This window comes from Pongo abelii, chromosome 7 (genome assembly GCF_028885655.2).
Source record: "Pongo abelii isolate AG06213 chromosome 7, NHGRI_mPonAbe1-v2.0_pri, whole genome shotgun sequence".
Taxonomy (NCBI): Eukaryota; Metazoa; Chordata; class Mammalia; order Primates; family Hominidae; genus Pongo; species Pongo abelii.
Window position 1 is genome coordinate 24349351 of NC_071992.2, and position 13809 is coordinate 24363159.

General features: G+C 46.9%; 2 protein-coding genes across 15 annotated transcripts in view; both read left to right on the forward strand.

The window, feature by feature from the left end:
- PPP3CC (protein phosphatase 3 catalytic subunit gamma) overlaps positions 1-2297 on the forward strand; it is a 99035-nt gene extending 96738 nt beyond the window's left edge. For 3 of the 5 annotated variants that reach the window (XM_002818882.6, XM_063726578.1, XM_063726577.1), the window contains exon 13: positions 1789-2297. In XM_002818882.6, the coding sequence (XP_002818928.4) occupies positions 1789-1973 (185 nt within the window). In that variant the 3' untranslated portion in view covers positions 1974-2297. Of the gene's footprint in view, positions 1-640; positions 671-1788 lie in introns of all 5 variants that reach the window. The other 2 variants (XM_063726579.1, XM_002818881.6) reach the window with 1 other exon arrangement.
- A 599-nt stretch (positions 2298-2896) lies between these two features.
- SORBS3 (sorbin and SH3 domain containing 3) overlaps positions 2897-13809 on the forward strand; it is a 33637-nt gene continuing 22724 nt past the window's right edge. For 3 of the 10 annotated variants that reach the window (XM_054561329.2, XM_063726571.1, XM_054561331.2), the window contains exons 1-3: positions 2897-6258; positions 6774-6858; positions 11046-11198. In XM_054561329.2, the coding sequence (XP_054417304.1) occupies positions 11092-11198 (107 nt within the window). In that variant the 5' untranslated portion in view covers positions 2897-6258; positions 6774-6858; positions 11046-11091. Of the gene's footprint in view, positions 6259-6517; positions 6628-6688; positions 6859-11045; positions 11199-12953; positions 13154-13809 lie in introns of those variants that run through there. The other 7 variants (XM_009243607.4, XM_063726570.1, XM_009243608.4 and 4 more) reach the window with 5 other exon arrangements.

Below are 13809 nucleotides of genomic sequence, written 5' to 3' on the forward strand. Positions count from 1 at the left end.
TTTTTGTAGCAGATGGGTACACACATTTGCATTAGGAATTCAATAGTTCTACGCTTTTGTTAGCTTTATACTCCACTCCTGGACAAGAAATAACCCTTCACATGGAACCTATTTTTCTCTCCTTCCAAATGCCAGTCTGCTGTTCAAAGGCCACTCTTTTTTTTTTAATGAAGTAATTAATAGGGCAGTTGGACTCCAAATAAGTCACTTGAGAGCAATAAGATGTAGTTGTAAATAAGCTTTTTGAATAGGACCCAGCAGTAGCTCATTTAATATCACCTGAGATATTTTACAAACTAAGGATTGTTGTGATGTCAAACTATTTGATTTTACATGTTGTTTTGATAAGTGGATATCAAGATATAAAGTAGCAGTTGGCTACTTAAAATGAAAAGAGCAATGTTCCATGGCACCCGAAATGTTAAAAATATTAGAAACTCTCCCCACCCCATATTCCTCCCACCCCAATTGAGTCTCTCGCAATAATCTTCTCGCTTCTCTAACTAGTTGACTTTCATTATGGATGGGGATAGGCTAAAAAACGGGCCCCTGGGATGGCTGTGCTGCCATCGGTACTGTTGGTTTACTCACTCTTTTTCTGTCTTCATTTTTGCATGCTACTGCTCCTGCCCTCTTACAGCCACAGTAGAAGCGGTAGAGGCCCGGGAAGGTATGGCCATATTACTCTGATAGATGTGATCCATGTGTCTGTGTACTGGTTTTTCGAAGCTTTGTCAACATTTCAAATATTTTATTATTGCATCACCAGAACTATAACAGTGAGAAAAGGAATAGTTGTTTCTAGGCATGTTAACGAAGCAGGTGTTTCCTTTGTGTCCTATCTTTGCATTAATTTTAAATAACCTTCACCACAGCTACAGTTTTTTTTTTCTGGGCTCTGTCAGCTTTAATGCAATGGCAGAAGCTTAAGCAACTGGCCATGAGAGGTCAAGTGGTTTACTTCTGTATCCCTTCCATGTACAAGAGACATCCATTTGATTCTAAAGAGAGCCAAATAGGTCAGCCTCTTCAGCGATTCTAAAAGATTTCAAGAGCAGAGGCAGAAGTAGACTGGAATTTAGTTCAGTTCATTTCTGAGGTTGCCCTAAGGTAGGCAAGTTAAATTAACTTTGTTTCTATGAAAACCATCGGAATCGATAAACTTGTATTATACTTGTAATTGTTTTATTAGGTAAGATGGTTCAAAATGGGAATGCCTTTCCTTGGTGTTACAAAAGTTGAATCAGAAGGAAAATATCTAGAAGCTATTTTTAAGTTTTTAACTTATGTACAGCTCCTGGTTGTGCAAGATAAAAAGCTGTCCTAAACGAAAAGATTAGCTCTTTTGTTACTTTGTTTTGTGGTCTGTGTGATCTTTGTGCTAAAAGCAACTACCCTGGGTTTAACTTGTTCAGTTATTCTAGTGTTGCCTTTGTTCTAGCATTGAGTATGTTTCTGGTGCATAAGACACTCTTTCTTAAAGGTATTGGGGCCCAGTAAGTACTTGTTAGCTTTTTGTTAGGTATATATCTACCATGATTATGCATATAGAGCTTTTATGAAAATTACGTTCACAATTTCAGCTGCCCTTTGGGCTTTAAGGAAGCAGTAGCTGCAGACAAGACTGATTCAGTCAAACATTGCCCATGACTTTCACTAGACATGTGCTCCATAGCCACCTTTCTGTGTGTTTCTCTAGGAGGTTGCTGTGTGCTAAGAAACTTTTTTTAAGCCTGTTGCTTTGCTGCCTAATTGAGCTCTCTCCACCTGCTTCCTGTTTTTCTGTAGCCATCAGAGGGTTCTCGCTTCAGCACAAGATTCGGAGTTTTGAAGAAGCGCGAGGTCTGGACCGAATTAATGAGCGAATGCCACCCCGAAAGGATAGCATACACGCTGATGGGCCAATGAAATCTGTAACCTCAGCACACTCACATGCTGCACACAGGAGCGACCAAGGGAAGAAAGCCCAGTAATGACTTAGAGTCCTGCCGTGGCTCAGGTGGATCTAAAGCTCAAGAACAAATTTCATTTATTTATTATTGGAAAATGAAAAGCAACTCAACAACTTCAACCTGGAGGTGCATTTATAATTCAGTCTGCATTTATTCTATAAAAAGGTGACTGTTTTATAAATTCTTTTAATTTATGTTCAATATAGATAAAAAGTGCATCTGTTTTGTTTTTCCCTTTTTTCTCCATAATTTTAAGAAATGAATCTGATTGTTGTCAACACATTTGTGAAGTCTTGTGCTATAAAGGGGGACTTCCCCTAATAAAAGGGCCTTGGAAACCTCAAACCTGGGTTTCTGACTTGAACTAGTCAGTCTTCATTATTGTTTGGAAGGTAATGTCTTTCATGTAAGACTAATAACTTTTCAAATGCAAGAGGATTTTTTCCTTTTCATTTTTTTCCTTTCTGCTGGGTGCCATTGAAGAAAGTCCTCTTACATTTCAGTGGCTAAAAGTGCTTCTCTTCTGATGGGAAACTGGCTCATAGTAGAACTTCCAAGTGAATAACCCAAATCCAGTGATTTTAAGGGCGAAGATAAATGTTTTCCTTAATAACCTACTTTCTCTGGACTCTCAGTTCATTTAAATATGTTCTAGTAAACAAAAAATAATAAGGGTTGTTCTTAGAGTTACTTAAAATCTGTTCATCTGACCATGGGCATGATTGGTTTAAATTTCCTTAGGACTTTGGAGGAGAAAGATTTTCAGAAAGCTTTCACAATTGCCAGATTATTTTACTCTCATTTTTGAACCCCAGGTGACTTCTGTAAAGGAAGTCACTTTCTAAATATTTGATAAATGCCCTCAGCAGCACCTTCTACAGCAAGATGTATATATGCCCTTCTAGGCTGTTGGCATCAGCTCTTGCATCTGCCTTCCCATCATCCTTCTGTTGTTCCCTGTCAGTATTAACTGAAACCAGCTGGAGTAGTAGAAACTGACAAGAGTTCAGTGGTCCCCTTGTGAATTGAAGGTCTTGCTAAAGAACATTGGATAAGTGAGGATTTCCTGTCTTCTATATCAGTTACTCTTTAGGTTGAATGGTATTTCAGCCTCCATTAGCATATTTTGGAATGCAAAAAACAAGTGTTCAGATGTAGTGTGTGAATTATCTTCCCTTAGTTTGATTTTCAAGTCACAACCAACTAGTGAAGGAAATTTTGGGGCTACTTAGGCTAACTCCCATTTTGACTAGCCTCATCGCAGGAGCCGTGTCATAATAGTCATTGGTCAGCTCTGCAGTGAATGTACATGCCTGGGAACATTACATCAGAGCATGGAACATGCACATTTATGGCATTCCTTAGTGTCATTTGTGATGCGGCAGTCTAGCACTAAAGCAAGTATTTCAGACAGTAATACTTCATATTGGGAGTTTCCAGGAAACCAGAAAAACAAAGAACAACATAATTTTGGTGGTGTTTTTTTTTTTTCCCTAAAAAACCATACTTCTCACTAGAAGAATGAAGACTTAGCCCATCTATCTCTGTTTTCCTATACCTTTTTTTCTAACAGTTCCTGATTTGTTTATGGCAGAAATCAAGGCACTCTTAGGGACTGGAATCTGCCAGCATAGATTGCTCCGTTAATAAAAAGATAGGAAGGAGATAAAGGATCTCTGAAAGGGTTGTGAGTAAAACCTGTGAAAGAAGGGGGAAAAAGTCTCTAGTAACTGTCTTTTCCTGATTGTCATTGAACTCAAATCGGGTATTAAGCACCTAGATAATCCTTATGCTCCTTTCTCTTCCAATCCCAGGATTAGAAAAGATCCTGTCTTTGGAAATTTCACTGATGAAAGTCATTCCATGTGACAGACTGCAGAGCTGCTAGTACCTTATCCCTTTCTCCTTTTCATTAAGGCTGTTACACATATACAATCCACAGGTAGAAACCACTCTTACGGGCCTCCATTAGCAGGCAGTAGTAGAAATAGTTACTGTAAATCCTTATAAGCGAAAAATAATATTTTGTTAGCGATGATTATTTAGGAATGGCTTCACTATTGTCTCAAAAAGCAGAATGATAAAGCAAGTTTCCTTGACAGAAGCATCACAAAATTATATACAGTATTTCACTGGTTCCCTCTGAGCTGTCGAGGAATCAGCCAGAGTAGAGAGGTAGGTGGTCCTGGTTCAAGAAAACCTGAGTAAGTTTTAGAGCAGCACTAACTCTTAGAGGAGGTTAGGTTTGAAAATTTGGTTGAATTCTAAAGATAAAGTTATCCCTTCTGTTCTGTAGCTGTTTTAATGTAAACAACAGCTTCCAAGGTGGCTGGACCCCTGCCCTGGGTTTGCTCGAAGACTATTTTTCCTGTCTAGGGCCATGATTAAACAGACATTTTAATTGCTATGAAAGTTCTGCAGTTTTGGTGTTTTCAAAGTCTCTTCTGTTTTATTGAATGTTTCCCCCTGTGTGTTCTAAAGATACTGGAAACAGTTTTATTGTGTTTCCCTTCACAGGACCTTCCTTGTGGAAGGCCCACAGGGACCTTTTTTGCCTGCAACTTCTCCCTTTAGGAAAACAAAAACAAACAAAGGAGTCAGGACTCCTTTGTAAACTTTTCTGAAATGCTATTTTGAAAATGATGCTTCACATGGACCAGGTTTCTCACTTTTGGTGAGATACATATCACAGGACATTTAAATCGATCAGATGATTATTTCTTTTACAAATCTGAAAACTCATCTAACGTAAGTTCAAAACATATATCCCCTTTTTATTTCTGTGTTCTAAATGTTTAGAGCAAAAGCAAAACAATAAGCCAAGGGGGTGTGTGTGTGTGTGTGTTTGTGTGTGTGTGTGTGTCTTTAATAGAATGATAAAACAAAAATAGCCTCTGTTTTCCTTAAACTCTCAAGGTGACACTTTGGTTACAAGTAGAGACATTGCTGATTTGCTCATCTTTTTTGACTGGATATTGATTGGCAAGGTAAGAATTGCTTATCACACTCTGATGAGCTTGATACTGCCCCTTGCCTAGGAGTAAAAGACTCAGCCTCTCCAGGAACATCGGTATTTTTCATGTCTTTCATTGCCTTTTTTGGTTCTTCCATGAGCAGTTCAATGAAGCAAGTTTCTCTCAATAGCAAAGATTTGCCTTCTTAAGATTAGCTTTCTTTGCCATCCTGATAACTTAGGGATGATTTCCTGACTGACATTGTTCAAAATAAGAAGAGAGAAACCCTTATTTGTTTTGTCAATAGACTATTACTGAATGTCATTAAGGAGCAAGCGTAAGATTTTTAAAAATTGGATAACTTCAGGGCCTTTTTAGCCTTTTTGGCATCGTCCCTTAGATCTTCTTCTCTCTGAGTGCTTTAAAAACACACGGTTTGAGGCACAGCTGATCTCTATAGGAAAAATATTATAAGCCATGCCTGCATGAGACACAGCTGGGCTTGCTGTTCATGGTCATTACTCAAGAGTCTCTCCAGCCTCAGAATGAGTAAAGCTAAAATCTGTTCCCTCTACCCTGCCCTATTTTATGTAAATATGGTAGCTGATCTCCAAAATTTTCGACTGTACCATATCTATAAAGTTTAATCTCTTAAGAATGTTCATCCAAGCTGGGCACGGTGGCTCACGCCTGTAATCCCAGCACTTTGAGAGGCTGAGGCCGGCGGATCACGACGTCAGGAGATCGAGACCATCCTGGCCAACATGGTGAAACCCCGTCTTTACTAAAAATACAAAAATTAGCTGGGTGTGGTGGCGCATGGTGTAATCCCAGCTACTGGGGAGGCTGAGGCAGGAGAATCGCTTGAACCAGGGAGTTGGAGGTTGCAGTGAGCTGAGATTGCACCATTATACTCCATCCTGGAAGACAGAGCAAGACTCTGTCTCAAAAAAAAGAATTTTCATCCTGACCAATCTGGGTGACCAATCAGTTAAATTGGTTTAGGAAGAGCTTGCCCTAGATTGGTTGATTCATAATTTTTCTTTTTATTAATTATCGGGTTTTTCTCTCTGATCTCTGCATTGAAAATTATTTCCTAAGCCATAAGGACTTGTTGAGGTACCATTCTAGAATCCCCAATATTTATTCTAGTTGTTATAGTAACAGTGGAACCCAAGTTTCTCCTAAAGCATTACCCAGCTTTCCTTGCCCAGGCAGAAAAGATGGCAGAGGGAGGGTGAACCCAGGGCCCATCTGTGGGTATGGGCTCCAATTTCCTAAGCTGTGGTTATAACCATGGCTTCCACCTTGTCTGGCACTGGGTCCACATCTTTTCTGAGATCTGCTAGAAGGTGAGTAAAGGACAGCCTAGGAAGGCCCAGCAGTGGATTGAGGAGGGTCGGGTTACCTGGATGATGGGTCCCAAAACTGGCTTGCCACGGTCCCTTTCAGTATTGCTGTAATGAGATGCCTGGAGGAAAGCTGTCAGAAAGAGCAGATGTGTGTAGAGGAAAAAAGTTGTGTAGTCGAAGGACAGTGTTGTTTACTCTTATCTTGAGTGTGAGTAGAGAACTGTGTTAACAATAGGGCTTTGTGCCATTGACAGAGTGTGAAAGAGGGAGCCTATATTACATTGGGGCTTGGGACCTGACCTGCCTATATCTAGCCAGCGACAGTGAATGGGGTCAGTGTTAGCTGCCTTCATCTATGCAGTCACAAAGGTAAAGATGATACTGGGGAGTATATTCCCTCCCGGGAGGCCTTGGCCTCACGCCCCTGCCACCTTGGCAAGACCTGCTGAATAACACCTTTGTCTGAGACAGGGTTATGCATCATCTCCTCTTCTATGCCCTCATGGCAAGTCTAGGTGGCTTAAGATCAAGAATTGAGGACATGGAGGCGGACTGTCCCTCTGAGCAGCTTTGAAGTAGGGCCAAGCACACTGCCTTCCAGTAAGTTCTTGCCCACATTCCTTCACTCCCTTGATGTAGATGTCTCCAAATACTCTTAACATGAAATGCATGTAATGAGGGGCAGGCCTATCATAGATCTTGATTTGGGGCAATAAAGATGTGTTTTTGTCACAGAACTTTTTGAGGATGACATTGTAAATCCCTAACTTTTCTTTTCTCAGTGCATGGTGACCCCAATAGCTGTTTTTCCCGATAGATCTGTCAGCAGGCATTTTCCAAGAAGGGGCCCCAGTATTCCTTCCTAAATGGTGAGGTGGTCAAGACGTCAGACTAGTTGGTGGTGTGATATTTTTTCAAGGTTCTTCTGAATGATGGATTATTTGCTTGTGCTTAGAGATTGCCTACTTTTTCTTGCTTTCAGTTATGTTAAAGTGAGGGAAATGTTACTTATTGGCCGAAATCATCTAATGTCTTTTTTGTGAACAAGAAATTAATTTGTTAGGACTTTTGTACTGTAAATTAGAGGTCATCTTAAGATCTAAAAAAAGAAGAAAACACCCTTAAAATTAAATGATAACTTTATTGGCTCCCTGTGTCTTTATTTCCTGTATTTCCTGGTGGAGGTACTTATATTTGGCTTTTACTCATTTAATAATTCCAGAGCCCAGGAAAAAGCTTGGCTTTTGATGTCTGGTCTGGTCTCTGATGATGCCAAGGAATTCCCCTCCCAAGGGAGGGAATCCCATCGCAATAAAAAGGACCTCTTTCTTTCGTCTCTCCAGCCCTTTCGTTTTAAAGCAGCTATGGTGGCCGCAACGTGTTTCTGTTTCTCCCAACTCAGAGTCCACTCCCCAACCCTGGCCTCCTTCTTACTCAAGTCCCAGCCCCCTCTGCGGCTTCTCCAATAGAGGCCACTACTTGAAGAAAAGGAAGAAAGACATCCCAGAAAACATACATTCTTTATCAAGGATAAAAATAGTTTTGTATTCTTATAATTTAATGACTGTGCATGTGATCCTAATAATAGACACCGTGAATTCCATCTTGGAGAAGTCAAGGCAGCCAAAGAGGATTTGAATGTGGAGTTGGCCTACCAAGAACGGGAAGTGTCAGACTAGCCTTTTCATGCCTCTGAAAAGTAGAAATATCATGAGGTGCTGTGGATTCACGAGGAAAAACAAGTTCCCCTGGGCAAGTGGGGAATTGGGGATAGGGAAAGAGCCGGGGCCCTGGAGAGGAAAGTGTGTCAGTGAGAGGACTCTACAGGTTATGGCAGTAGAGGTAGAAAAGCTAAATCCAGCACTGCCAGGCCCAAGTGAGGTGACTTTTAAACTAAATACAACCACATTAAGGGCCACAGTGCAGTTTACAGGCCAGAAAACGGGCCCAGGTTTCTAATTTCCAATAAGCTGGGTAGCATTGGGTTCTTTGTTATCCCAGTGGCATCTTGATGTAGCAATGTCCCTACACCTTAGCTAAACCTTCAGTAAAATTAGGTAACATTTGCCCATATTTCTGGAATTGTGGAAAGATTTTTAATAGCCTGGAAATGAAGGACTTCAATGCAAATTCATATTAACCTCTTGCTCCATCTAGCTCTGCTCCTCACTTTGTTGCCTGCTGCATGTAATTGCATGGTCTTGCTTTTTTTTTTGGTCACAACTTTCAGGCTTTGGAAAGAAAATTAATTTTGATACAGTAGATGAATAATTTAATGGTAAACGAAGCAGACTTTTTAATGTTGATGCTGTTCAGGAGAAGGTTCATCATAGAATTCAAGGAGGTGGGAAGACAAGGTTCTTCTTTGTTTGGAGGCCAGAGCCGCACCTTATGGTATCCACTGGGCCAACAGATCAGCCCTCTTATCCTACCCATCGCAGTCTACCTGAGCTGGGAAAGAAGACTGATGCAGACCTAATTTCCCAGCTCCTGGGTCTGTGCCCTCCTTTGTGGCTGAGTTGACTTGGCTTGGTTCTCCCTCTGAGGTCATCACTTACTTATCCTTCCCTTATAAAATCTACTTTCTAGAGCTGACAGCCACTTGTTTGTTTCATCTTTCCTGAGAACTAAGAGAGGTTCACCCAGCTCAGTTCTTCTCAAAGACACCCCATCTGTGCATTGTGCTTGTTTGCTCATCCATGAAAAGAGGAAGAGAGAACAGCCGTGGATGTGATGTCAGTATCAAAACTTCCTTGAGGACAGGCGGGATAAATTGGGCAAATGGCTGAGTTCTCCCGCAGCCTTTGGGAGATTGGCCCTGAGAACCCAGAATAGATGCCCATTACATCATGCATGTGCTATGGAAAGGTCTGTGCCAGGCAAGCCTGAGAGCCTCATTCTCTATTCCTATGGGGTTCCATGCACCCATCCTGGCTGCCAGGCCCCAATACCCACCATACTTGACCTGTACTGGGTATTTTTTCACTCAGATCCCTCACTCTACAGGGACTCTACCAGAAATCTTGAATTCCAGATGAGCCACGTCATGCCATTGTCAGCATAGGAGGCCCTTTGAAGCCCCAAAATGGGTCATTTGCGCTCCCTTCTTCTGCCTGCTCCTGTTCCCATGAGTGGTTGGCATGGAAAGGGCCATCAGTAGAACTTGGCTGGCAACATTTGCAGGAGCAGGAGTCAAGAGAGGACCCAGGAGAAAGGGATGGAGCCCAGGGGATGAAACATAGTCCAGATTCTTGCTGGTATGTCCATGTGACTTGGTTTCAATTCCTCACCATTGTGTCACTGTGGCCTTCTAGAGAAGTCCAAACTGCTGGAAATGGGCAGTGCTTTCTGTGCTAACCCCTTCTGGTCTGACTGCTCAGCTTAGAGGAAGGAAGAAAACACTCAGAATTCTGAGAGCAAAACCCCCCAAAAAATCTACTCAAAGCACCTGAAGTTCATCCCTGGGAAGGAGAAGAAAGGAAGAGCAGATGCCCGGTATATCTCCATGGGGGTACTGAGGCACAGAGCTGGGGCCGCCTAGCTGCCCAGGGTAGATCTCAGAGGGTGACTCATCTGAATTGCCGATTGCCAGCACCAGAGCAAGGCGCTCCTCAAGAACTGAGTCCGGGTTCATGTCTTCCGGGACCCCTGGCTTCCCTTTTCCCACTTGAGAACTAAAACTGGGTGCTCTGCCCACCCCGCTCACCCCGCCTTCACTTCAGTGCTCTTTCCTCTCATTTGTCATCCTTGGTGACAGAGGTTGCTTTTCAGAGTGACCCGCATTCCACCGCCTTCTCCCCCTCCCTGTGAAGAGCCACATTTACTGGTAGTCCCGAGGCTAATCCTCCCCTGCAGGGGGGCGGAGGTTGTGGACAGACCCCTGTTGACGGTGATGTTGGGGACTACCCACAGAGCAAAAGGTGCAGCCTCAAGGGCTTGAGCGGGGAATACTGGTGCCTGGGATCAGGTAGCTGGGAAAACAGGGCAGTTATGTAACTGTGTTTACCGTGGCTCAGGTGGCTCTGAGAAGGCAGAGGCAGCCCCTGACAAAGGGCAGTGCCAGAGGTGGGGAACTGGTGACTTGCAGGGAGGGAGGCCCCTCTTAGACAGGGGAGTCGTGCATGCAAAGGAGAGTGCAGTGGGATTTGGAAAGGAAAGGAATCTGTTCTATTGTTGATGGCCAGCCAGCCAGCCGGCCAGCCGCCTTATCTAGGACAATCTTCCCAGCCTCAGCCTCTCCCTAACCGTGACAGCTGTGGAGGCAGCAAGGGGAGCTGACGCTAGAGGGAGGCGTTGGGAAATCAGACACCTGGTTCCTGGCTCAATCTCCAAACCCTGCTAATTTTCCCCTCTTAATCTACTTTTCAAAGAGAAGGAATTCTTCTCTTTAGATAAGGGCAAAGAGGGAGGAATCAGTCAAATTTCTTTATGTTTTCCCTGCCCTGTGGCCCACTCTCTCCCATCCTCTCAGCTGTGAGGCCAGATGGGCACCACGGAACACAGTGGATTCTGACCTGAGAGAGGTGATAAACCCGGCAGAGCCCAGGCCTAAGTAGACAGGCAGAAGTCAAAGCGGCTCAGGAAGAAAGCTCAGGTCTCCCGTAGACCTACCCCGCCTCCTCCTACAAAGCTGTTTACTCAACGCCCGATTCCCATAGAGATGAAACTGGTAGCCAGTCCCCAGCTCCTTGCCCATGGCTGCCACCTCCCTTTGTGAGAAACAGGAAGTGGGGAACTTTGTCAGCTCTGCTGCACCCTCTACACTAAATATTTATCTTGGAGTCCAGGTCAGAGCCCTAGAGAATAAGAGAAGCTTGCTGCTGGTGAGGGGGTATGGCCAGGATTCCTGGAGTCGGAAGAGCTTCAGCTTCACCATCTTGGGAGAAGAAGGAAGAAAGTGAAAGCAATGTGGTCCTTCTTAGTCCCAAGGACCCTGACAGGTGGGAAAAATGCGTGTCTAAGAAAATGGGCACTTATTTTATCCCTGAGGGAGGGAAGAGGCTACCTGGGGTGGGTAAGCAGGTTTCTAAGCTTCAGGGGAGGGGCAGTGCACTGCTGCCTCCCTCAAGAAGTGTCCCAGGGTTCCACCGCTGCTCAGCTATCCTCCACAGCAGTGCCCCTGCCATCCCCATCTCTCCGCCTTCCTGGAGAGTCAGAGGTTCTAGGAAGGAGTCTTCAAGGTCATCTTGTTCAGCTCCCCGTTCAGTGCAACAGTTGCCTTTACATAGATGCCCCACAATTGGCAGACTCAGAACCCCTGGAATCATGTAAAAATTTTTCCTGGGAAGCCTTGGACCTGCTTCCCTATGAGGTGTCCCCCAGTGGTCCCACTGCTGCTGGTGCAGCTGTCTGTGTCCACATGGCAGCCCCGCAGGCCTTAGAGGCCAAAAGGCCTATCTGAAACTTCTCAACCCAAACATCTTCTCCAGCTTTCACATGTGACGTTTCAAGGGGAGAGCTCCTTTACCAGAAGGAGGGAGAAGATAAGACTAAAGCAGTAATGGTGGTAGGGACTGAAAATCACTTAGTCTTTTCTCCACTCTCTTTCTTTCCAACCTTTGAGTTGAGTGGTGAGCTTGGAAAACACTCCAAAGCTCCTCGTGGCCTCTGGCACCAATCTGACACCCAGTAGGAATGCAGGAGATGACATTACTTTTCATAATTTAGCATTGATCACTCCCAGCTCGTATCTAAAGTTGATCAGTAACTATTGGTTGGTTTGTTGGTTTGGGGCTTGGGGATCCCTGAGTCAACTCAAGGGCTAGAAAGGATTCCAGAGTGTTTCCATGGTCCTTCATTGTTCCTTAAGCATTCCCGCATTCTGAAGTGCCATACAGAGGCTTGGGGCAGAGACAGGGAGAGGGAATGGCCAGAATGGATGGGGAGCCAGAGGGCCGGGGCTCTGGGGACCCAGCTCAGAGCAGCGAGAACAGCGGAAAAGCAGGCAGATCAAAACAAACAGTGTCTGGGAACACCAAGACCCTCCTAATCCCACCCCCGCCAAAGGGACCCCACCCTTATCCTCTTTAGGGGCGCGGCACGCCCAGGGGGGCCGCTCCCTTGGGCTGATTTCCTCCCTGTGCTTGCACGTGTGTGAGCGTCCCCACGTTTGCAGTGCACGCGCGAGTGTTTGTTTGCACACGCCTGGCCGCGCGCCGCCGCAGGCACACCCTCTCCCCCAGCGCGGAGGGGCGGCGGGGCCTTCCCCTGGTCCGCTCCGCCACTCTGCCTGCGGGGCGCCCTCATCTCGCTCCCGGCCTGTCCGCCTCTCCCGGCTTGCCCAGTTCACCACTCCTGCCCCCTTGTCCTGGCTCCGCCCGGTTCACCCTCCTGCCCCTGTCCTGGCTCCGCTGCGAGGCCGCTCGCTTCCCACACTCTGGAAATGTCGCTGGAAACTCTGAGTGGCCCGCGTCGGGCCGCCCGACCCCTCCCCGACGCCAGCCCTGCGGTAGGGGCCGGGATGGCAGCTGGGAAACCAGAGAGGGCTCCCCGGGGACCCTCGGCGGCCCCTCCCGGCGCCGCCTCCCCGCCGGCCCGGCCTCCTCGGCAGGGGGCCACCAGTGTCCCCGCGCGCGCCCCGACGGACGGAGAGCACTCGCACGCCCCTCCTCTCCGGCCCAGCCCCGGCCCGCAGTCCAGATCCGAGACCCAAACTCCGCCCGCCCCGCCGCGCGACTCTCACGGTCCGGCCTCCGGCGCGCGCCCCTTCAGCCTCCCTCTTCCTCCTCGGGCGCCCGGCCCGGCCCGGCCAGTCCTGACTCGGTCACGAGGGCCGCGACGGCCCGCGCTTCTCCTTGCCCTTCCTCCTCGAGCGCCCGCGCCAGGCAGCTGCCGGGCAGGGATGCTCCTGCGCTCCCGGGCGGCCTCGGGCCCAGCCACCTGCTCGCCGGGGAAGGTAGGTCCGGGGAAGGAGGGGCGGGGAGTAGGCGAGGCCGGCGGGAGGGATCCGTGCCCAACCCCAGGGGACCGCACCGAGCCCCTCTCCGGGGTCCGCGTCCCAAACTCTGGGAAGAGGTGGGAAGTACCTCCCACCAGCCCTCATACCAGAAAAAGAGAAATTCAGGAAAAGCTGTCCTTGTCCACGTGGCCTTGTCGCTGTGAAATACCTGGGAAAGCGCTTAGGGCCAGGCCCCCAAGGCCAGGGCAGTGTTCAGAGCAGGAAGGCCGCTGCCCATCCCAGCAGAGCCGCCTCCCCTCTTCCGCTCCCGGGGCCTCTCCCCGCTCCCGGGGCTGGCTGCCTGCCTGGAGGGGCGGCCTGAATTCTGGGAGGACCCCTCCGCTCTCTGCTACATGGGGACCAGTCCCCAGATGCTGCCCTCTTCCTTGGAAGTCCTCACTAGGTCTCCTGACCTGGCTGCCAAGAGAAGAACTCGGACCACCTTCCCTGGAGGTTCCTGGGGGGGCGTCACAGGGAGCAGGGTTGAGAAGGGGCAGATGGGGGCACCAAGCGTCAGCAACCTCTGACTATGGGTCGTGGGGGACCTCCTGCCCTGTCCATCCTCCAAGAGAGCAGTTCTCACTGAGCACGAGGTGGCCCGGAGGTCAGGGAAG